This window comes from Pantherophis guttatus, chromosome 2 (genome assembly GCF_059756535.1).
Source record: "Pantherophis guttatus breed Tessera chromosome 2, ASM5975653v1, whole genome shotgun sequence".
Classification (NCBI taxonomy): Eukaryota; Metazoa; Chordata; class Lepidosauria; order Squamata; family Colubridae; genus Pantherophis; species Pantherophis guttatus.
In genome coordinates, this window is record NC_142064.1 from 77,293,815 (window position 1) to 77,319,152 (window position 25,338).

Here is a 25,338-nt window from a genome sequence, read left to right on the forward strand (position 1 = left end):
TTGACAGCCCTACTGATTCAACACAAAATAATGTTCCGCTGGCTGGTGCCGGAAGGAATATTAATAACTTGGGACGACAAAAAATACAAAATCGATACGATAGAGAAGGCACAAGAATTCTTTGACACCCACTTTATAATAGAAGAGGAACAGGAAGCTAGACGTGATTCAGATAATACAAATCAGGAACACCCCACGGGGGAAACAAAAAAAGGAAAGGAAGAGAAGGAGCCCAGGGAAAGGGAGAAGATGGAGAGAGAAGGGGCTAGGGAGAAAACGCATATGGTAACAAGAAACACAAGTAAACTTAAACTAATAAAGAAAAAGTAAAGGAAATGGGACGAGAGTTGAAATTAATCTCAATTAATATAAATGGCCTTAATCTACCAACCAAAAGAACACACACTTTCAGAAAACTTCAAAAATTAGATATAGATATTATCAACCTACAAGAAGTACATATCAAAAAACAGCATCAACAGTTACTAGAAAACAGAAAACTTGGAACACTATTCACCTCACTATCAGATCAAAAAAAAAGAGGCATCGCAGTATACATTAAAAGCCATATCCAGGCAAAACAAATTTACACAGATGAAGATGGCAGGATACTAATGATAGATATTAAGATGGAGACCCGAAATATGTTATTGATATCAATATATGCCCCGAACGGGAGCCAAAAAGAATACTTTAAAAAGATACATGATAAAATTAAAGAATTAGACTACGAACATCTATGTATAATAGGGGACTATAATGCAATCGTTGACATGGACTATGACTACCAAAGTAATAAAAAAAATAATTCTAGGAAAAAGACACTACCTGACTCTTTTAAGGACATGATTCAAGAGTTACAATTGAAAGATGCCTGGAGAGAACGGAATAAAACTAAAAAACAGTATACTTATTATTCAAATCCCCACCAGTCCTGGTCCAGACTAGACATGGCCTGGATGACTGCAGAATTAAGAGAAAATATAAAAGAAATTGAAATCACACCGAATACATGGGCGGACCACAGTCCTATAACAATAGTCTGGAAAGGCCAGCCAAAAAGGGGACAATGGATGATGGATAGAGAGATCATTAAAGACAAAGAATATATTGAGATGATAAAGAAAGAGATGGAGATATTTTTCCAAATAAATAACAGGGAACAAACATCATTGCAAGTCCTATGGGACACTACAAAGGCATATATAAGAGGATTAACAATCTCATTTAAGGCGAAGAAAAACAGAGAGAAACAGCAAAGAAGAAATAATTTATTGACTGAGCTCACAAAACAGGAAGCAGAATTACAGAGTAGACCCGAAAAGAAAGAGATCACTGGGAAAATAAATCTCATCAAACATGAAATAAATTTAATAACAACAACAGAAATAGCTAGGAAAATCAAAATGGCAAAACAAAACCAATTCAAATTCGCAAATAAAACAGGACGTTGGTTGGCTTATAAACTAAAGAAAGAAAAGGAAAAAAAATAATACACCAACTACAAGATGAACAAGGGCAATTACAGCACATGGACGAAGAAAAAAAGCGAATCGTAAGAAATTTTTATCAGGAATTATATGCACAGGAAGAAATTCAATTGGAAAAAGTGAAAGAATATATAAATAAATCCAACATTCAAGAAATAAAGGAAACTCAAAGAGAACTCTTGAACAAACCAATATCGATGTCAGAATTAATGGAAGCAAAGAAGAAGCTGAATAACAATAAAACACCAGGTCCAGACGGCATTCCAGCGGAATTTTACAAAATCGAAGACCAGCCAACAGATGATACTTTATTACAAGTCCTAAATGAAGCAATATTAGAAGCCAAAATTCCTAAATCATGGATTGAAACAATCATCACTCTGATACCCAAAGAAGACTCAGATCTCACCCAAACCAAAAACTACAGACCCATATCACTTCTAAACGTAGATTATAAACTATTCACATCAATCATGGCCCAAAGAATGAAGAAAATTATCGTGAATTACATCCATCCTGATCAAAATGGATTCATTCCAAACAGGCAAATTAATAAGAACACAAGAACAATAATCAATATACTGGAATATTATGAGCAAAAATCGAATGAAAAGATGGCCCTACTCTTCCTTGACGCACAAAAAGCGTTCGACAACCTTAACTGGGGATTCTTAATACTACAATTAGAAAAAATGGGAACCGGCGACAAGTTTTTAAATATGATCAAAACAATATACTCAGACCAAATTGCAAAAATATGGATAAACGGAGAGACAACAGACCAATTTAAAATATCTAAGGGAGTGAGACAAGGATGTCCTCTCTCTCCTATATTATATATATTAGCATTGGAACCACTGTTGAATGAAATCAGGAACGACAATGAAATAAAAGGATTAAGAACCAAAAACCAGGAGTATAAATTACAAGCATTCGCGGACGATGTAGTATTCATTTTAGAACGACCAAAACAATCAGGACTGAATTTACTAAAGAAGATAGATCAATATGGCGAAGTGGCAGGATTGAGAATTAATAGGCAAAAAACAAAACTACTAACCAAAAATTTGACAAAAACCCAGGAGAAAGAATTGGAAGAGACATTAGGAATACAAACAACTGCAAAAATAAAATATTTAGGAATCTGGCTCACCAATAAGGTATCATCCCTCAAAGAAGACAATTATATCAAATTGGCCAAACAAATCCAGAAGGACTTAGAGGTATGGAGTAAATTGAAACTATCACTACTAGGCAAAATCGCCTCAATTAAAATGACAATTTTACCACAAATACTATATCTATTTAGAACAATACCGATAAACCCAGGAAAATCATACTTCAAAGACCTTGACAAAATGATATTAAAGTATTTATGGCAAGGAAAAAGAGCCAGGATTAAATTGAAACACCTACAAGACACTAAAGAAAGGGGTGGCCTGGGACTACCAGATTGGCAAACCTACTACACTGCAACAGCTTTAACTTGGATTAAGGATTGGATGACACTTAAAGATAAACGAACACTAGCACTAGAAGGATTTGACTTGTCAAAAGGCTGGCACGCATTCTTATGGGAGGAAAAGCCCAGACAACATGAACACTTCAGGAGACACTATATCAGAGGAGCACTGGCAAAAATTTGGACTGAAATAAGGAGAAAACATTACGACAAAATCCCAAGATGGCTATCAACCATGGAGGCCCAAATCTACCCGAACACAATGGACACAGACAGGATGAAAACCTATGACGAATTGTTGAACACAGAGGGAGATATGAAAACAAGAGAGGAACTGAGACAACAGGGCACGGATATTGATTGGTGGCCGTATTTACAGATAAAATCAAGATATAAAAATGACAGGGAAAAATTTGGAATCCAAAAAGAAAGAAATGAATTAGATAAAATTATAATGCAATCAGATGACAAATTAATAACTAAAATATATAATTATCTATTAAAATACAAATTGGAAGAAGAGGTGGTGAAAGAAAATATGATTATTTGGGCCAAAAATTTTGGATATAATATTAACCTAGAGAATTGGGAAAAAATATGGAAAGTAAATACTAAACTGACAATGTCCGTGCCCTACAAAGAAAATACGTACAAGATGTTTTATAGGTGGCATCTCCCCCCCGCACGGTTGGCAAGGATGTTTCCCAATACTAATCAGAATTGTTGGAAGTGTAAAATACAGAAGGGGACCTACTACCACATGTGGTGGTCATGCCCCAAAGTCAAAAAATTTTGGAAAACAATTCAAAGTCAACTGGAAGGAATTACCGCCCAAAAAGTACCCCTCAGACCGGAAACTTACCTATTAGGTATACTGACAAAGGACTATAAAAAAGAGACACAATACTTGATAATACACATCCTAACTGCAGCTAGAATCGTCTTCGCACAAATGTGGAAATTGGAAAACACGCCACCAGAAGAAAAAATAATACAAAAAATTATGGAATGTACAGAAATGGACAAATTGACCAAAGAAATACAAGGAAAAGAAGATACAGACTTTTACTTAATTTGGCAAGAATGGTACAAATGGTTAGACAAAAAAGACACGAAATAAGAGATTACCACCCAATGACACAAAAATAAGGAAATAAAAGGAAATATCGTTATATAAACATTGATACAAGACGAAAGATAATATATATAGATATATTGACATATAATTACCGAAGTAGCTCAATTTTCATAGTTCAAGTTATGTGACTTGATTTCACTGTATAGTTAGTTTATGTCTAGTTTGTTTTAACGTTTATGTCTATATGTGTATGTTTGTTTATAATAAAAAATAAAATAAAAAAAAAGAAAAGAAAAATTTTCTACAGCAATGGTGACCAGGAGGATCTGCACCAAATCAAAAAGTTGGACCAAGAAAGACGTACGGTGCAAATAGACCTTAGATAAATGTTATATGTCTGCATCGTACTTCTTAATCTCTTAATATATCATAATTGTTATTAATTGTTAAAATGCCACAATAGGGCTACTACTTCCATAGTTGAAAAAACAAAGAAGTATAATCAGATAATGTATCTGCATCCTTGATTTGTATACACAATATTTCCTTTTCTATAGAAAACATTTTAAAAAGCGGAATATGCTAAGCATGTGAACTTTTACCTTGTCAAGCTATTGAAACATATTTTGGAAATTATAGTAATTTGATTTAAATGTTGCCTATAAGGCAAAAAGAAGCTTTAATGGAATCCATGTGCAATTAAAATGCAGAACTAAATGTAATCAGACCACAATGACTATGGCCTTCCTACTGATAGCCTTATTATGGCCTCAGAGGTTGAAAGTTTATATTAAAGTTACTAAATCCACTTGAATGAGATGATAATTCAGTGGTTGGTTAATTTAAACAACATATTTTAAGCATTAGAAGCAGTAACCAGTTTCTAGATTTTGAAGGTCTCACAGTTATTTTCTTTAACAGATGGTAAGATGCATGATTTTCTTACATTGTGACAATTGAAGGGCAAGACTCATAATTCTCTTGGAAAAACATTTAAGGAAGATGGGTCTTCCTCTAGGAATGCTTTCAGGGCCTATTAAATCTGTCTATATCTCTGCATGTACGTATAAAAATATGAATGATTATTTCAGAATTCATATTAGAAGTCTCTTATCATCGATAGGAAATTGTGAACCAAATCACAAAATGCATCTTTTTAAAATGATCATTGCAATCATTGCCATCATCATAATTATCGTCCTCATCATCACTGTCATTATCATAATCCTGAATTTAAAAGCAAGTAACTCCAAACTTATTTTCTCTGGACAGTTTTAAGAGTCAACATCCTGTGTTGGAGTTCTCTAATCATCACAGCACAATTTACAGTCAGAACACACAGAGAGCCAGTTCAGACCAGCTCATCTGTTGATTTTGGCAAAAGTCTTTATTCTCACTGCGTGCAGCTGCCACTCGAGAGATGGGGACTCGGCCCGGAGACGAAGGAGAGCGGGTCGTAGAGTTAGTGAAGGCCCAAACGCATAAAGCTGCTGCTTTCCAACAGTTAAAGGCTCTTTTCCATTTCCCTTTGGGGGAGGGGCTTTCCCCCCCCTCCTGCCTCTTGAAATGTACACACACAGAAATTAAATAAGGACTTCTTACAAGCCACTGTGCTCCGAGCGTAAAAAATCAGTGTCTGGCTTCCAGAAACGGTACCATCAAAATGTGCTTCTGATTAGGTGGCTTAATTACAGCTGTGAAAACAATGTTGATTTAAGGCTCCAGATTCCAGAGCATGTCAGCTGTTACTAGCCAGCCTTGGACTGAAGCCACCATTCTCTAACTTTGCATTGGGAAAGTTACACACTATCTTGAGCATATTTTTTTTATAGTGAAGGTAGAAGAGTTACCCGAAGGAAGACACTTTTGTGGTTTTTGGTGTGGGGTGAGGGTACTTGTGTGTGTGCGATTTTAAAATAGTTTTTGACCAGTTGGTCTGACGTGATATAATATGTAATTTTAATTGATTTAACTCTGTTTTAATGGTAATCCAGTGTGTTGATTTAATAGGATAATTTTATGACATCTAATTTTCCTGACAGTTTCATTGGCAGTTTCAGGAGATAAAATTGTCATGTTTGCACTATGGGAAAAATGGCTAGTTTCAAATCCAGCAAGTTTAACTTTCCTTTGCCTCAGCAGGGTAAGATACCTTTAATTTATTTGGGGGGGGGGATAGGAAGGATTAGGCCATTCATTTAAATATGTTGATACGCATACTTTATTCCAGTGGAAAATATGAAATTACACTCAATTCTTAACAATATTTTTCAACATTGTAGGTAACCCTTTAAAACCAGGATTTCCCAGTCTACTTTTTCATCATCTAAAATCATCCAATAACATTCTAAACAACTAAAATATAATATAAAAGGCAATACAGGTAGTCCTCAATTTATGAGCACAATTGAGCCCAAAATTTATGTTGCTGGATTGCACAAATGACTTTGGATTTGAACTATTCGCTAAACAACACTTCTACAGTCTTCTAGTTAAGGTGAAACCCTAGATCAGGGCTGTCAAATTTGCAGCCCAGATGCGTCACATGCTGGCCACGCCCATGCCTGGTTTAGCGAAGGGGAAAAAAGTCGTGATAAGTCACGTGACGATGCCATGATGTTGCAAGTTTGACACCCCTACCCTAGATGTTTCCCATTTATATTTTATAAACCGGCCTGAGACTTTCAAATGAACAATAACTTGAGCTTATTTATAGTACAGGTTGTTCTCGAATTACATGACTGAGCCCAAAATTTTTGTTGCCAAGCAAGACAGTTGTTAAGTGAATTTTGCCCCATTTTCTTGTCACATTTGTTAACTGAATCACTGCAGTTGTTAAATTAGTAACACAGTTGTTAAGTGAATCTGGCTTCCCCATTGACTTTGCTTGTCAGAAGGTCGCCAAAAAAAAAAATGATTACATGACCCCGGGACACTGCAACTATCATAAATATGAATCATTTATCAAGCATATGAATGCAAATCACATGACCATGGGAATGCTGCAGTGGTCATAAGTGTGAAAAATGATCATAAGTCACTTTTTTCAGTGATGTTGCAACTTTATATGGTCACTAAATGAATTGTTGTAAATTGAGAACTACCTGAAAGTTAAATACATCATGGTAATAAAATAAAATAATAAAAATTAATAAAAACAGCAATAGAAATGACAACAGAGTGAACAGACCACAGAGTGTCAAGGAACTATCCTTCTCAAACAGATTATTCATCTTGTCTATCTAAAGATAGGAAAACAAGGTTTTATCTTATACTGCATGATTGGGGGATAAAAGTAAAAGTAACTTCTCCTAGAACAGACGTGTCAAACACGTGGCCCACAGGCCACATCCGACCCACGATTGGCCCAGAGTTATCCTGCAGAGCCATCACAGAGACGGCAATGGACTGGCCCATGCCATCCCAGCCCCGGGCCACCTAGTCCACACCCACCCAGTCAGCTGTAACAATCAGGCCACACCCCACCCCAGCCCCCCAAGGGCGAATAAAATCCTGATACAGCCCACAATGGGATTGAGATTGACACCCCTGTACTAGAACATTAAACATTGGTATCCAGTGTTCGTTCGTTCATTCATTCATTCATTCATTCATTCATTCATTCATTCATTCATATATATTCCCTTTATGTATGAGTAGGACCCACATGAAACTTTGATAACATTCCTTGGCACAGTTGCAAACATTGAAAACTCCCAAAGGGATAGCAACAGCACTTCTCTGAAGTAAGCACAGGTTGTAAACATTCACTTCGTAGCACGGTTATCAGAATACAGATTAATTTCTTATATTCTGGGGATTGATTGATAAGCCGAACTATATACAGGTAGTTCTCAGCTTATGACTACAATTAGGCCAGAATTTCTGTTGCTAAGCAAGGTGGTTGTTAAGTGAGTTGCACTTGATTTTATAACCTTTTGCATCACGGTTGTTAAGCAAGTAACCACAGTTGTTAAAGAATTGAGATTGTTAAACTTTCCCCCATTGACACTGCTTATCAAAGTCAGCTGGGGAGGTTGCAAATAGCAATCACATAATCCCTGAATGCTGCAGCCATTGTAAAAACATGCCCAATGCCCAGGGGAATGGGATAACATGCCACAGCCAACTCACTGCAACCAACTCACCACGGCCAACTTGTCGCAGCCAACCCTCCATGGGCAACTTCGTGCAGGACAACTTGCCATGGCCAACTCACCACAAGACAGCTAATTGTGGGACAATTTAACAATTCTATTAAATTATTTAAAATAAATAAAAATCATTTTAATTTTTGTCATTCACATTTCATTCTGTCCCTCCTTTCGCATCCTTTCTTCAATGATTCTATTCCACCATTTCTTTGATAGTAGTGTAACTCTTGTCCTGCAGTGAGAGGTCCTGTGGCGAGATGGCCGTGGCGAGTTGGTCAGCAAGTTGGCCATGGTGAATTGTCATAGACCTGTGCCCAGTGCCTGAATTTTAATCATGTGACTGTGGAAATGCTGCAACGGTTGTACATGAGAGGACCATTTGTAAGCCACTTTTTTCAGTGCCTTTGTAACTTCAAAGGGTCACTAAACAAATGGTTGTAAGTCAAGGACTACCTGTAGCATCAATATGCGATTCTAGCCAATATCAAGTCGTCTGGACCCAGTTCACCATTGCCATCCTAAGATTCTGCAGGAATCCTTAGCATTCTGTGGATTGGGCAGAATCGTCCAATGAGATGGAAGGGGGGGGGGTGAGAAATACAGAATACTGCCTGAAAGAAAAGTTATTTTCAGCCCACAGAGGTCTAACTTTAGTCAAGTCAAATTTTGTAATATAAAAGGAACGATATGTGGTAGAATTAACAGGCGTGCAACAACAATAACTTAATTTTCTGTTTTCATCTGTGATATACTCTTTCCTCGATCTGTCTTCCTCGTGTTTGTTTCCAAGTGACAGTGTCAATCGGACACATTGTTAGATGAAGTTTCAACAATACTGCTTGAATTGCAGCAGGAAGAGTAGAAAAGCTTGCAGCGGCTGCCTTGAAAACTAGATCAGGATGCTTAACCTTGAGGAGAAAGTTTTTTTTAATACAAAGAATAGAACTCAGAATATAATTGAACAGGCTTTGCAGAAGAAAAGAACAATTCTATACAAAAGTAGATACATTTACTTCTTTCCAGAGTCGGGCACTTTTACTTAGGTATTTCCTCCTTCCTTTTGAAGAAACTATTTCAAGATAAAGAACATCCATTATTCAGTGCTAAACTGTGGGTTAAACACAAAAGGATGGCAGATTTGTTCTGAGGTTATGAATCAACTGAGACTTTTGGAAAGAGGTTTTAAAAAACTTATATTGAGTTTTTCTACTCAGGTGACACCTGAATCAAGGGAATCCGAGTAGCCTATTCATGCTAATGTTACTTTGACTTTTTCTCTACCCCCCTCCCTTACGTTCCAACAAAGCAGCTGCGTATAAAACCAAGCACTCCTCATATTTGTAAAAGTACTGTTTCTGAGATTCTTCAGTAACAGTATGTAGATGTGTAAAGGCCATTTTGCATCCCACAGCCCAAGAGAAAGCTTTGAATTTCACTATTCCTTGACTGTGCTGCTAATTGGCATGTTTTTGTATTAGGGAATAAATATATACACAGGATCAATATCCATCTGTATCTCCTGGTGTATACATATTTGTGGATGTACAAATGGCCTTTGATCCCAGTCTGGATCAGATAGAAATGTTGCAGATTGATCCAAATCATCAAAAGGGATTTTAACTGATTTCATAAAAGGTATATCGCCTCAGAATTGTTCTGGACTTGACTTTATGGTTAGATGCCAAATGTCAGCTCTGGCCACAAATGCCCCAACTTAGCTCTAGCTGGTACACCACCTGCAGCCATTTCCAGTATAGACTCTGCCTCTGTTCAGTTGGTACCACTTTGACTGAAACTATTTTAATATGCCAGAGATTGGTCTGCCCTTGGAGATTTCAACCAGTGTGGAATGTCCCAACTAGAATTTAGAGTGGAGCAAAGTATTGGGCTCCATAAGTAAAGAGGTCTCACTAAAACACACAGTGCTTTTAAACAAGCAATCTAACTGTAGAATAAAGTTGCCTCTAGTTGAGATAGGTGGCAAACTTGGCAATATACCAGACAATGCCAATTAAGAGGACCAGGTAGCAACATAACAGAATCAAGAAGGTTGACCCCCAAGAAGAGACATGTCTAAGATTTGGGATCTCTGTCTCTTGGTCTGTCTGTGTCTCATGGTCTCTTGGTCTGCCTGTCTGTCTCTCTTTTCCTTCATTAGCTGGAAAGAAATATCTTCCTGTAATTTCATTTGATTTAAGTTTTAATATTACATGCTTGTTCATGTATTGTTGTTGTTGTTATAACCTAGGCTTCCTTAGAAAGTAAACAGCACAAACTTAGACCTGGCAAACCTCTTTAATTCAGACGGCTATGAATTATTGTCATTCCCAGTCCGAAAGGCTTCTCAAACAGTCTATCAGGGAAGTGTTTACAAACACTCAGCTTATCTCCCTTGGAATGTTGCCAGAGAACTAATTGCCAAATGCAGGGCAAGGCTAAACTTAGCACAGAGTCAAAGAGAGCTTTTCCAGAGCTTTTCCTGACCAGATGAACTAATTGCTTCCTGCAAAAGCTCACATCCCATTCGCTTCTCTTTTATTCTTATGGGAGGGGACAGTCTTCTCCAAGCCTTACTCCCAAGTTGAACCTGTTTTCTTAATTGTTCCTGTCTTCTGGCAGCTCTGTGCATGCGCACACTGGGAACAGGCTGACGCTGTTCTTCTGCCTCATTGTTGTCAGATTCCGGAGACTCCAGAGGCAGCAAAGAACTACCAGATGGCCTTGGCCCTCTCTCTGCCTCCGACTCAGAGCCCTTGTCTGAGCCTTCCTCAGACTCCGAATCTGCTGCCAGCTCTGCTGGCCACTGGTGGGCCACAACAGTTGTGTTGAAAAAAAAATGTACATTATATCGTGAACTTTAGCTTGGACTACTGGTATGAAATTATTACTGCCATTACTATGGTGGTTGCACAGTCAGTCAGACATTTAGATTGAATTTGACATTTTTATCCATCTAGCAAGTCCTTTCCAAGGACCTGGGCTAGGCAGTTGTTGTTGTTGTTTGATGGTGTTAAAGGTGTCATTGCAGGATGTAAACTGTGCCAAGTAAAGCTGCCTTTTGCAATTGTCTGATGATGATTTTGTCAATGCTAATAATGTTTAATGGGTGCTCCAGATTTGGGGGGTTGCACGCAAGGCACCTATTACTGTTGGTATTATCTTTGCTCTCTTTTGCCAGAGTCATTTTACTTCCATTTGTCTGTCAGTGATGTTCACTATCCAAACTTTTTTGTCTTTCTTATTAACAATTGTTAAGTCCAGGTGTTGTGTGGCAGATGCTTGACAGTTTGAATTCTAAAGTCCCAGAGCACTTTGGTTTCTTCATTTTCTATTACTTGGCCTATTTTGTCATCCCACCAGTTCTTGCTTACAGGCAAGTGGTATTTCTTGCAGATATTCCTGTGTGCCATTATTGCTACTTTGCCTGGTTGTTGTTTGTGGTCAAACTGTGTGATCTTTTTTTTTTGAAGCAGCTAACCAGGTGGTCCACAGTTTCTTCAGACTCTTTACAGAGGCACTGTTTGATTTCTATTGCTGTCTTCTCAATTCTGACCCTGTATGCATTTGTTTTTAAAGGCTTGGTCTTGTGCTGACAGAATTAGCCTCCCTGTCTCTTTTTATTCAACTTGCTTGCTCTTAGACAGTGCCAGGACTGTTGCTGTAATTTTGAACAACATTAAGCAACTGGTTAGTAAGTGATGACTATCAATGTTTGTAGTGATCTTCTTCATCCAGGCTCTTGATGTTATTTCCATAGAGCATCTTGATTTCAATTTTTACTATGTTTCCCCTGTTGTTGGTAAGGGTGGTCCATTTGTCCAGTCAAACTCCATGACAGTGTCTTGGCTGCATAATATTAAGCAGGTGTAAGCAGGCTACATGTCAAAAACATCTGCCAAACACATTGCTTGGCTCTAGTTCTATCCTATCTCCTTTACATGGGTGATCTGAACCTAAAGTCTATTCTGTACATACAGTCATAACATAGCATTGTAAATAAGTGTCCACACAGCTCTTTCTTGTATAAAATGTTTTGAGCTGGGATTCTCCCATATGTGGGGACCAGTAGGATATGTGTAGTGGATCATAGAGATGCTCACAAAATGGTTAGTGTGTCCACTCACAAAATACCTAGATACTAGAAGGCAAACTAGTGACTGTTTTGCAGTCATTCAACTTTACTTACTTTATAAGAATTTCTCAAGGGTTTATGGGAGATTATTGGAAAGAGAAGTCAAGCTTCAGGGCATGTCTTGGCTTTATAGCATGCTAGCTTTTCATTCAGTTTTTAATTGAAAAGAGCTTTAAAATCTGAAACTAGGTGAGGCAGGAAAGTTGGCAGGAGCCAAGCAATGTGTTGTGGGAACATCACCACTCCCAGGCGTTATGGTGAGGACCCAGAACTAGATGTTGGCCTGAGACCTGGAAGGCATGAGTCCAGAGTTCCTCTCAGCCAATCACATTTCTCAACCTGACATACCACCCAAGATGGTTGTGAGGTTCAAGTTACAGGCACACAAAGAGTCATGTAAGCCACTTCAAGCTCCGTAAAAGAAAAGTATATTATAACCTTAATAAATTCAATGTAAATATAAATCAATAAGATTTGTTTCCTGGAACTCTATCTGTTTTTTTAAAAGTTTTCCTCTCATGAATATTCTGAAGAGATTGTACATTTGTACCAAAGGACAACAGTCCATTAATTTCTTTTTAAAACATAAATTCCACTTAGCAAGCTGTTGGAAAGTAGGAAATATTGATGTCTACTTGTTTAGGAGAGTTTGGTTGATACGACAATTTCAGGGGGAAAATACTCTTTAAGTCCTTAGAGAGTTGTCTGTAGTGACTGAGGGTATATATAGTTTTTCTTGGCTTATTCTTTTCATATAGGTATAAAATGGAAGTATAACCATAGATATGAATGAGACCAGAAACAGTAAAAGCTGTAACCTTAGCTTACCCACAGAACTGATGAACCTTGGTTTCTTGCTCAGTTAGCACATTTAACACTTGTATGCATATTAGATATAAACTGACCAGAGGTGGTATTTAGTAGGTTCTGACCAGTTCTGGAGAACTGGTAGTGGAAATTTTGAGTAGTTCGGAGAACTGGTAGTAAAAATTCTGACTGGCTCCACCCCATCTATTCTCTGCCTTCCAAGCCCCAGCTGATCGGGAGGAAATGGGGATTTTGCAGTAACCTTCCCCTGGAGTGGGGAGGGAATGGAGATTTTACAGTATCCTTCCCCTGCCATGCCCACAAGCCACACCCACCAAGCAATGCCATGCCCACCAAGCCACACCCACAGAACCGATAGTAAAAAGTTTTGAAACCCACCACTGAAACTGACATTGAGTCTAAAGTGTAACCTTCTTGTCTCTTGGTTATTCCTGTGTCAACAATGGTGAATCCCTTCCTCCCCATGCAAGGGCTTTTTAAAAAAATAAATAAATGTTCTGGCTGATTCCAGGTTTTATAAACGTTAAATGTAGAAAGTTTTCTGGTTGTTTATTTTTGGTATGTTTGTTCGTTTGCTTGTTTCCCTTTGGACTACTTATACCAGGAAAAAGCTGGATCAACGTCAGTACTATTATACTTATCCAAAATGTAATATGTGTAAAATCTGAACCAGGCTAAAAGATGTTTGAATGCATCCAGCTTTACTTCCTGACAACATTCTGGTTCACACAGCTAGAAATTCCAGTTTTTCCTTCTCCCATTATTTTAAATGAGACGCCTTATAGTTGAATAGACCTTGTTTGGATCAGATATGTATAATAAAAAGTGGAATGCTTGTTGTTTCTGTGACATAATGTAGCATGTTGTCTGATTGATTGGAAAACAAGGCTAAATATTTCCATTTCTTTATCCAACAAAATGCAAGGCCCTTTTCAAAAAAATAAGAATGAGTGAGTGCCATACTCAATTTTACATATTTAAATATTACATTCAGAACCTCAGAGGTATCGGGAAGATTATCTGAAATAATTTATTCTGATTTCAAAATAAATCTCATATAGTCAGCACTTCAAAAAAGGTTGTCTATATACCATAGCAGTTTATCAAAAGATTTAGCATAAGTGCTATTGTTTCTTTTCTGAAGAGAAATGGAGCACCCCGTTTCCCCATGTGGCATAGTTCTGTTAGGTGTTAAATACAGCTAATTTGAATAAAGAAGCTAGTTTTGATGGCTTTTGTGAGCACGGAATGATAACTTATAGATAATGCACAGCAGGGGTAGAAAAATGTTTCAAATATGTCTGCAATTCAGAGCCCACTTACGGAACTAGTTCATTGACTAGAATTAAAATTTTGTAAAGGAACTAAGCTGTAAATTTGGGTCTACTTGGTTTTGCACACACTCGATATTTAATTTTGTTTTGGAGGATTGGATGTAATAGAATCATTTTTGTGAGATAGGTTAGCCATATACATTTGATAAATAAATAATAGGTCTGCTTTTTTTTTTTTTTTACTCTTTCAGAAGAACTGTGTGGCAAAGGGGTATCATCTTCACTATATAAAGAAACATAGCTACACAGGAAGTTGCATAGGGATGATGGGTGTGCAGTCAAACTGATCAATTATGATAATTTGGGTGACTATAAGATTCTTGCTCTTCCTTATCCCCTCTCCAAACTCAGCAGCTAGAATCTTCTTAAGATCTCACCCTGGTAAAACTCTCAGAAAGTGTTATTCGACTACAATCTGATGTGTATCACACTGACTGCCCTAAGAATGTATTCTCTTATAGCTTAATGCAAGGCTCTGCTGTTCATGACATAAGATACAAAATTATTTGCATGATTCTGATTTTTTTTAAAAAAGTGTGTGTTGCAGAAAGAGAGAGAATTATCCAGCCCCCCCCCAAAAAATTAAGCATCTTAACGTCTGTTTAAAAGATGCCATTTGAATTATTCAATATTATATATTTCCTTTATGTTCCACATTTACTTTCTTTGACCTGTGTTTTAGTAAGGCCTATTCTTTTTATTTATAATGGCGTATATAATAACATTTATTATTTAAATACCTACTGATTTCTCCAGTGTAAGAAGATTGGAACAGAAATGTATAAATTACATGTACCTTTAAAAAAAAAAAAACATCCTAAACTTAAACACTACTGTGGGAAATAAATACTTGGAGCCTTCTCCCCGTCCCCTCATGTCTTTTTCTAATTTTCAGAAAAGTTTTCTGTAAGCTTTATTTTTAATCAAATTCTTTCTGATGGTTTAGAGTTCCTGCTTTGGGGCAGGGTGAGGGGGGAGAGAGCTTCCTTTACAAGGAAAGCTCGAACGATGTGTCTTGAAGCTACCCTGCTTTGCTTGCCCATTTTAGTTGGCGCATCACTGTCATGTTGCTTCTGAGCAAACTGGTAAAAAAAAAAAAAGGAAGATAGTTAAACATCTTGCCGTTTATGAACAGGGAGAGGGCAAGCAGGCACCGTTGCACCTTGACCACCTATTATGAAGCTCTTTGCTGCAATGTCAAGTGAAAGCAAGTTAATTGGGTGAAGCTGTAGAGCATGTTAGGGGCATAGTAAGGGGATGCTATCTGACAGCTGAATGTCAGCAAGAGCTATTCAACTGTGGCTGAGAGACAGAGACCTGTCACAAAGTTCATGCATGCTGCAGCCCAGTTAGGGAGTTGAAATGTGGTTCGGTCTCACTTTCTCCCTCATTGCATTCCAGCACCTTAAGATTTCACACTGGATGTGTCAACCCTTGTTCTTTAAGCTGTTTTTTCCTAACCCTTCTGAATTCAAATGATTGGACAAAAAGATGCTAATGTTTGGCAAAGTGAATGTAAATATCATCTTTCATTCTCGCTCCATGCTCCCCCTTCCTCTTCCTTCCAAAGTGAGAATCTACATCGGGCTTCCAAGGCTCTGTCAAAAATTAGACCACTGGAAGGGCACTAGACGGAGACGCGTCTCCGTAAAGAGTTCTGGAGCCTGGCGATTAAAGGTCCTGATTACGATCTGGGCAGCAAAACTTTTGCCTCTTCAGATCTTTCACAAGTGAATCCCTCACCGGAGGGAGGGATTGGCCACACAATCTGTTCATTCAAATACTCACCCGCCAGCCCCAGCAACTGAAAGGAAGGGAGCAATTTGAAAAACAAACACTGAGAGTAAATTAACAGAAAGCTGTGATAAAGGACGTCCACTAGAACAGGGCTCTCCAACCTTGGCAACTTTAAGCCTGGAGGACTTCAATTCCCAGAATTCCCCAGCCAGCAAAGCTGGGAGCTGGGAGTTGAAGTCCTCCAGGCTTAAAGTTGCCGAGGTTGGAGAGCCCTGCACTAGAAGGAAATTTAGGGCTAGCTAGCTGAACCCAAGCGATACAAACCAACCCTTAAAAGTAGAGACAGCATCCTGTCATCGGCATTCCAGTTGTAACTTTTAGAGCTACACTACTGTGAACTCAGTTAGTATTATTACTCTGTGAAACAACGAAATGCCTAGATCTTGAACAGATGCTTAGCGAGAATGATATACTGCCACAGTGCCCAACCTGAACAAAAGCAAAACAAAGGAATATTCAAGATAAGGTGCCAGCATTCTTAATCTAATTCTTCCGGATGTCTTGAGAACTCCTAAAATTGCCTTTGGATACAATGGCTGGGAAGTGTAGGCAGCAAATGCAAAGAAAGTTCTAAGAATCTGTTTATTTTATTAAACAAATGTATGTGGCTGCCCAGCTCACACACTGATGACTCCAGGTGGCTTACAACATTAAAAATATCTTCCCTCTGTGCTCCTTTTGTGCAATCTTTTTAAGAACCTTAGAAGTTCATTTACATTTATAAGGTGATCAACATAGGTTTGGCTTCCTTTTGTTTTTTTTGTTAAAGGGGCTGATCTACAATATTTGCTCTACTATTATCCTTGGAGACTATTTATCAGTAAAAGCAATTGTCTCTGTAAAAATTGCTTACCCTCTCAGCATATTAACCCTTTAGACTGTCTTGGATGCTTCTCTACAACTAATCTAAGTGCATTAAAAAGCAAAGGAAAGTAGGGATACTGAAAAAAATCATCCACTTTAATCCAGAGATGGATTTCTTGAGTTATTCCAATATAGGCAACAATTTTATTACACCCTCCACCAGTCCACTTTGCTTTATTATGGAAGGTGAGGGCTAATAATGGCCAAGGCCACAGTTGCCCTGATCTCCATCCCATTGTTTGTTTTTAATTCTACCTGAGCAACTTAGGAGAAGCAACGTGACCATAGAACGGAAACTTAGCTCCCTCCCCCACCATCCCCATCACCTCTACCAAATGTTGAAGCCTTTTCTATTTCTATTGACTAGCTGCCAATCATTACGTTTCATATTTTTGTTGAGCGTGGCTCCCCAAGGAAACCTGATATATATATATTTATACCTCTCCCCTTCTTTAGACTTTTGAGATTGTTGGTTTTTTTGGTTGTACTCTGTCCTTGTCTTCCCTTTTTTGTTCCTTAAAAAAAAAAAAGGCTGGTTTTTGAGGAGTAAAAAAATGTGAGTCCCAAAATGTCCTTTAACCCGGAGGATAAGCAGGTTGATTTGAAGAGACAATAGTGCCAGCAAACATGCACATTTAGCTGACCTTTAGCTCCTACTATTTATTGATGTCATTTACTTAAGCAAGACATTTAGCTTCATCGTCGTTCAGCAGCATCATTTAAAATACAGCGCACATTTGTACAGAAGCTCATCCTTTGCTCAAAGTAAATGAAGACATCCCAATCTTTTTTTAAATTGTTTTTCTGATATTGTGCTTAAGCATTCAGATAAATGTATATAACTTACTGATTTAAATAATACATGTGCAAATAGTCTGTAGAGATTCTCAGTCATCCAGGTCATGGTTGTCCCAAAGGAGCTGAAGAAGCTTTTGGATGAGAAGCGAAACATCTTCAAAGAAAAAGCAAGAATGTCCAGTTGCCTCCTGAAAAAGCACCTTTGGGACAAATGTGCAAATACCTGACTTTGATGAGAGTAACACAGCTAGGCAATGTAAGACTAAAATCCAGCTGTCCTGAAGACTGTGTGTTTCTACTTTGTCTACAAATTCTTTTTTTTTTTTTAAATCATTGCAGAACTGAAAGTATGACTACTTTTAAAATATCTCCTGGGGGTAACCTTTTGAAATTGCTGCCATATGGGTGGGTCTTAAAGGTCCAGCTTTTCACCCAGCTCCAAGATAACCTTGTGTAATACCAGGAAAACAAAGAGCCAACATCAAAGAAAATTGCTGAACTATGTGATAGATAGATCCATTGATTTTCGCATCTTCCCAGTAACAGTAATAGAAATGGGAAGAAAAAAAGCTCTAAAAAAAGCCCCCAGAATTCACAGTAGCAGAATTCCAAATACTGCCTTATATCTTAACAACTTTATTCATTTATTTAGTCCACCAAACGTAAGCCATGGCATTTCGACAACAGTGCATTGTGACTGGTCTATTTTAGATTCTTGTGTGTATATATTTCACTGAGATTATATGTTTTAAAACAGGAGTCACCAATCCCTGGGCCGCAGACTGATTCCGGTCCACCGCCCTTTGGGAACTGGGCCATGGAAGTGGCGGGCGTGCACACAAAGCTGCATTTGCGCATGTGCAGGAGCTAGGATAGGAAATTTTCCCTGCCACCACCGCCACTGCTGCCAGTCCATGGAAGCCAGTAAGGTTGGGTACAGGATGAAATCCAGCAGGTTCTGACAGGTTCTGGAGAACCGGTTGCGGAAAATTTCAGTAGTTCGGAGAACTGGTAGCGGAAATTTTGAGTAGTTCGGAAAACTGGCAAAGGTTTCTGGCTGGCCCCAGAGTGGGGTGGGAATGGAGATTTTGCAATATCCTTCCCCCAGGAGTGGGGTGGGAATGGAGATTTTGCAGTATCCTTCCCCTGCCATGCCACCAAGCCACGCCCACCAAGCCACACCACGCCCACCAAGCCACACCCACAGAACTGGTAGTAAAAAATTTTGGATTTCACCACTGGTTGGGTACAGCTTTTTCAAAAGTCATTTAACCCTTGCTATATTCAAAGAGCATTAATATACAATCTGGAAAATTTGCCTGAGTTTTACTAGAGATTTCTAAACAAGAATTTAGTTTGCAAGTAATTTCTTTTACTATGCATGGACTCTTGGGTTATCAGTACACAGGACTGTCCTTGTGGAAAGCAAAAGGTGGTTATTGACAACTTTTAAAATACTCCAGACAAAGAAGAGTAAAAACTGGTAAATATTTAAAACTCACAACCATTGCTGACACCTTTTCTCAAAAAGGGTTTAGTAAATACTTCTGTTTTTATTTGTTGTTTGTAAGACTTACTTTAAATTTAAGAAATCCAGGTAATCAGGTGTGCAGATAAAGCAGTGGATGACAGCACACTTTGTAACTATATTTAAATATTTAAAAAGAACATATGTCATCAAAGCATCGTATAAGCCAATGAACCAACTGCACTTTTACAGTTTCTTATTAATGGGCGCAGTCAATAGATACATACAGTATACTTTCACCCCTTTGAAATCAGTGGGGCTTAAAGTTATGCATATTTCCTATAGTCCTCATTTAGCGACCACATTTGGGACCAGCTATTTGGTCACTAAATGAAACCACAGTCCATGCTTACCATCATACTTCACTTTTCCTTTGCTTTACAAACTCAAGAAGGTTGTAAATGTGAAGATTGATTGTAAAGTTACTTTTCATCACGATCGTAATTACAAACAATTGCTAAATGAGGCAATTGCTAAACAAGGACTACATTCTAGAGATAATATCTACTGTTTTTATGAACTAATTAATGGAAAATGTTTTTGTTGTCTTATTTTTTTCCCCAGGATTCACGAAATCCTTCAAGCATCCTTACTGTGTCAAGCTCTTTACCCCAGCTAGATCAAGGCTGTCTTCCAGGGTTTTTGCCACTGAAGTCCGAATCAGATTATGATCTGCCTTTTACCTTGGCACATAATAGACCTCCAATTTCATCATCCTTTCCTTCAAACCTACATGTCATGCCTGCCAAAAGAGCAATGCCAAATGGTTGCTAGAATCTAGTCATTTTGTAAGCAGCTGGAAGAGAATTAATTAAAGTCCGATTTTATTAGGATGTTTTTAGCCTCTGAATTGAAGTTTGCTCTCTATGCATTTCTATGGCGTTAATTTTACGTTCTTCATGGGAGGAAGGAGGGGGCCACGTTCACACATGCTGCACATCCCATGCCCAGCACAGTAGAAGGGTCATTTAAAAAAACAACAAAAAAAACCTTTTTTATTTACCGTGGTAGCTCATTTTTATGTAATATATTTTTAAATGTTAAAGAATGACACATTTGGGGTAATTTTCCTCAGACTTTAAAAAAAAAAATCAATAAGCCATTTTATTCTCTATCTATCAAAGTTGTTTCATACTTGTCTATTTTAAAACAGGGCTGCAATACTTTAATAGGATTGAGAGAGCTATTTGAAATGTATGCCAATGATTCCTGTCATTTCATGGCAGCCCTGCCATGGTTCACTGAGCCCTCTCTTCTCTCTTGTCAGCTCAACTGAAGACAAGCATTTAGTTGCAAACTTTAAGCAGGTTGTGCAAAACAGAAATGATGTGACTGCTTCTCCTCCTGCACAATTATGTCACTCCTGGTCAATGTGAGAAGGTCAGGTTGCGCCTTGTAAAGCTACATGATACCACTTGCCCATTTGAACAAGTTAAGTGCAGAATCCGGTCCCTAACGGCCTCCTTTTTTTTTTTTTTTTTTATCAAGTCGGCATTTGATCAGGAAGTAGAAACAATGGTGTGTAGGGAGATTTGGAGAGGATGTGTTTATGTGCTTTCATAAGGGCAGTTCTCAAGCCAGCATCGCAGGTAATAAATTTAGTCCGAGTTTCAAGACTTTAAAGTAATGGCTGCTCTGACCTTCAAAATAAGCTCCTTTCTTTGTTGTTGTTGTTGTTGGTAGGACCCAAGAGTGACGCCCATCTTTGATGCTGACAGAATTTAAAACAAGGCCATTGCCCTGCATTTTCTGCCTTGTAGCACACAAAAGTAAAATTGTATGTCAGGCCAAGATGTCGGGGAGCTGACAAGATGCCCCAGTGACATTTCAGCTGGAAAGAGCAAGTGTCTTGCAACCAAGTGGTCAAATATCAAATAATAGGTCAAGCAGGAAGGAGCTGAGTTCTAACCACAAAGAGGTTTCTGGTAACTTACTTGACAAGCTTTTGGGCGCTTTGTGGCTTGACAAAGTGATATTCTGTTGGGTATCGCTAGACAGTCTGTTCTTTATTGCCTTCAGAAGATCAGACATTGACATTGATTAAACTCTTTAACCCTTAAAGGTTAAATTCTGGCTGTATGCATCATTGTGAGGAAAGAACAAAAGAAATTTTGTAATATATACCATTTGTTATGGTATTAATCACCCCAACTCCCCAGCGCCATTAACATTTGATGTGTGATGTAGTTTTTGACAGGGTTATTGAATGCAAAATCTATACGTTAGATTGCTTCTCATTATAGATCAGAGATACATTAGAAAAATAACATTGTGCTTGGTGGAATTTGTAATTTCTCATGCTTTGATAAGAGTAGGGTTTGATTCCGTAAACCTGACTGTTAACATTTGTCTTTGTCCTATCATCCCAGAAGACAATAAATTTGCATATGTAATACACCTACCACTATCAATAAAATCATGTAAATTCCTGACTGGTAATTCCGAAGCCACTCGGTAGAACTTTGAAATTTTTCAAGTATTTCTTATTTTAAGATTTCAAGAGGGTTTTCATGCCTGCAGTTGCAACTGTATTCATTTAAAAAATGAGCAAATAGTTTTTTTTTAAAAAAGGTCTCGCTTCATAGCATGTTATCTTTGGTCTATTTAAGGCAATATTTTCCCCCCTTCTGACTATTTCTACCAAGAGAAAAACCGGAAAAAGCAACATGCGTTACTCCAATCAGAGATTGCTTATCTTTTCCTTATGGAATTTTAGCATGCTTTGTTTTGTGCTGTTTTTCTTTTTTTAATTACAGTACATACTCAGGCTTTTTTAAAAAAAGAGGTATAAGATGGAAGTCTGATAAGATTTGCTTATCAGCTGTATAATAAGCCACGGTTTGAGATTAAAATAAACATAATAATTTAAACATTATTGGTTTTTGGAGAATTGGAACAGATCTGATTTGCCTTTTTTACAGAGAAATTCATAAGGAGTGTATAGATAGATATAACTTTTACAAGCAATGAGTCTTAATATTTTTAAACAAGGGAGTTTACAAAGCAAGATGATCACAGCTAATATTATCTGGAAGTAGTTACAGCTACATCACAGAGCAGATACGAGAGCAGCAATCTTAGATCTTTTTATCACAGCATTTCCCAAGGAAACAGTATATACTCAAGAGTAAATTTTGTTCCCATTGCTTTATTCCCTGCTGCTCACAGCAATGCTTTCGTACCAAATTAGGATTTGCACAGTTCTGCTTATATTTGCTATTTATACAAAATACATCTATACTCATGAATTCATATATAAAATTCTCTCTCCCAATATTTTTCCTTTTTTCTGATCTCAGCATTCTGATCAACATTCAGGAGGGTGTGTGTGTGTGTGTGTGTGTGTGTGTGTGTGTGTAGATGTCAAGCTTTATTAGCTCCACATTTAGAAATCTAATTATTATAACTGCACCTAATATCATGAAACGTTTTTTAAATCCATGACATGCTTAGATGTTTATATGGTCAGTGATGATATTCAGAACTTATCAACCCTGTGATTAGAAAACACATGTAAAATTATTAAATGAACTCACCACTAAATTTTAGTACACACAGAAATATTCAACCAGGTAGAGGCATCAGGTCCACAGAATCTTGACAGTTTGGTCAAAATAACAACACAAGTGTCCCAACAGCATGACACAAGCCCTACATGCCGCTTTGCCAGTATGATGTCAGGGGCATGTACAAAAATGGCAGAGCCTACAGCATGACATTTCTGTTGTCCATTCCCTCACATGCATACTCTCTCCATGCCTTCAAGATGAATATGGGTATATATTTAGTTCTGTGCACTTAACAACTGTGTCAAGAAAGGTCGTAAAACGGGGCAAAATTCACTAAACAAATGTCTCACGTAGCAACAGAAATTTTGGGCTCAATTGTGGTCGTAAGTCGAGGACTACCTGTACTTGATTGATCATACCGGTAAAGGTATATAAAACTGTACTGTATCCCTTCAAGAAGTTTAACATGTATTTTTTTTTTCAGGCAGGCTGTAACATATATATATTGAAACATTGCAGTAGTTTTCATAAGATTGGGAAAATTCTTACACAGAAAAAGATTTGCTAGCATTTCTTAATAGAAATTAGAATTGCGATCCCACATGTCATTGATTCGTTTTTCAAATTGGTACTTAATGTGCTCCACCAAAGCTAGCCCAGTTAAGTTTGAATAATAATTGAAATTGGATAAGAAACATATCCAATGTCTAAGTTCATTCTATGCCCAGTTTATCTGCTAGAATAGAATAAAGAATAGAATAGTTTAGTTTATCTGTTTTACCTACTAGAAAACAAATAATGGAAGATGTTTTTGAAGCCTTCTCAGCCACAGCTTCCATAAAATCTGTTAATATCATGGATCTATTTTACATCAACTGACATGGCCCAACTGGTATCATTGTAATAAGGTTATATTTACTAGAATTTTCAGAACATTTAAAAAACTATTTTTTAAAAAAAAAATAAGCATCTATCAGAAATTGCGCTGCGTGTCTGGGTAAGTCGGGAAAAAGGACGCTACAACCAGGTCTCGTTTGCTGTACACGATTTAATCCGATCAATCTCCAGCACCGTCAGCAACGACTCTGACATTCAATGCGAGGATACACAAAGTCGGCGTTGGGAGCGGCTGCCTCCCAACGCCGTTTAAATATGCGCGCCGGCAATTACAGCTTCTTAACACGCCCTTCCGGGTATCACAGCTTCTGCCCATGCGCGCGTCAGCAATTCTTTCATCCCTGGCGTCAGGTGGAAGGGCGTCAGGAACAATTGATACACAATACTGTTCTTGTATTGAATAAAGGGACTGTACTGAAGAAACGGAGCCATGAAGGAATGCAAGATTTGTATTGGCATATTAGTTTGGGTGCATCTAAAGAAACTTCTAAAGAAGCTATTAGGCTCCATATTTATACAGCATGCTCCTAGTTGATATAAGCTCCCACTCAACCCACTTCTAATGAGTTCTCAGTAGGCAAGCATAGGATTAGGCAATTAAAGTATTAGAAGAGCATTCAATTTGTGATTGCTTGTACACATTTTCTACATAGATAATTGAATGCAATCTTTAGTTTTTGTGATACCTGTTAGGTTATGTCTGCAATTTTTAAAAAGCCCTTTTCTTACAGGAAATAACTTCTCCCTGTCAGGTTTTAAAAGCAATTTATATTTGATTATAATAAATTGTACAAATCATCATGAGATGATCTGACAACAAGCAAGGGTTATTGCAAAATCTCCGTCACCTCTGTTTAAATCAGGAACACACAACTGGAAAACAGAGCAGCATCTTCTAATCATTTTCCAAAATGTAAGCCCCATTGAAGTCAGTGGAATTTACTTTTGAGTTAGCTTTCATAGAATCACACTGAACAACTTTGTCTTAAATAGGTCTCAAATACTCAGTTGTGGATTGGATGACTGCAAGCAATAAATAAAAGGCTGGAACAAATATAAGCGCCATATTAAGAACAGAACTGGTAATTTCCCTAAGCAAGAATGGAATTATTGTCTCTGAATTCAGATAAAATGATAAGCTGAAATGATAGACAACAAAATGTCTGTATAAATATGAGACAATGAATTCACACATCAATATAGTCAAAACATGGTTTGTTTGGTTTTTACTTGAAACTAGCCACTGTGGTTTATAAAACCCAATTTATAATATATCAGGTAATGGAAATCCAGCCATTTGTGGCTTAATAAACAATAATCAAAGAACAGCTGTGATGTGAGAACGCAGTCATTCTGTATTCTTTTTTTTTTTTATTGAAAAAGTTTTTCAAATACAAGTTTTTCCCCCTTTTCCTCCCTTCTTCCCTAACCCCCCCTCACCACCCATCCCCCCCTGTGACTTCTTCT

At 37.7% G+C, this 25,338-nt stretch overlaps 1 protein-coding gene across 21 annotated transcripts in view; it reads left to right on the forward strand.

The window, feature by feature from the left end:
• CCDC171 (coiled-coil domain containing 171) overlaps positions 1-25,338 on the forward strand; it is a 207,712-nt gene that overhangs the window by 167,414 nt on the left and 14,960 nt on the right. For 16 of the 21 annotated variants that reach the window (XM_034410482.3, XM_034410477.3, XM_087886267.1 and 13 more), the window contains one exon: positions 20,030-20,298. The exons of the other annotated variants lie outside the window; for them this stretch is intronic. Coding sequence is in view for 12 of the 16 variants with exons in the window: in XM_034410477.3 (XP_034266368.2) it covers positions 20,030-20,239 (210 nt within the window). In the remaining 4 variants the exon portion in view is untranslated. Of the gene's footprint in view, positions 1-20,029; positions 20,299-25,338 lie in introns of those variants that run through there. 21 annotated transcript variants of the gene reach the window in all.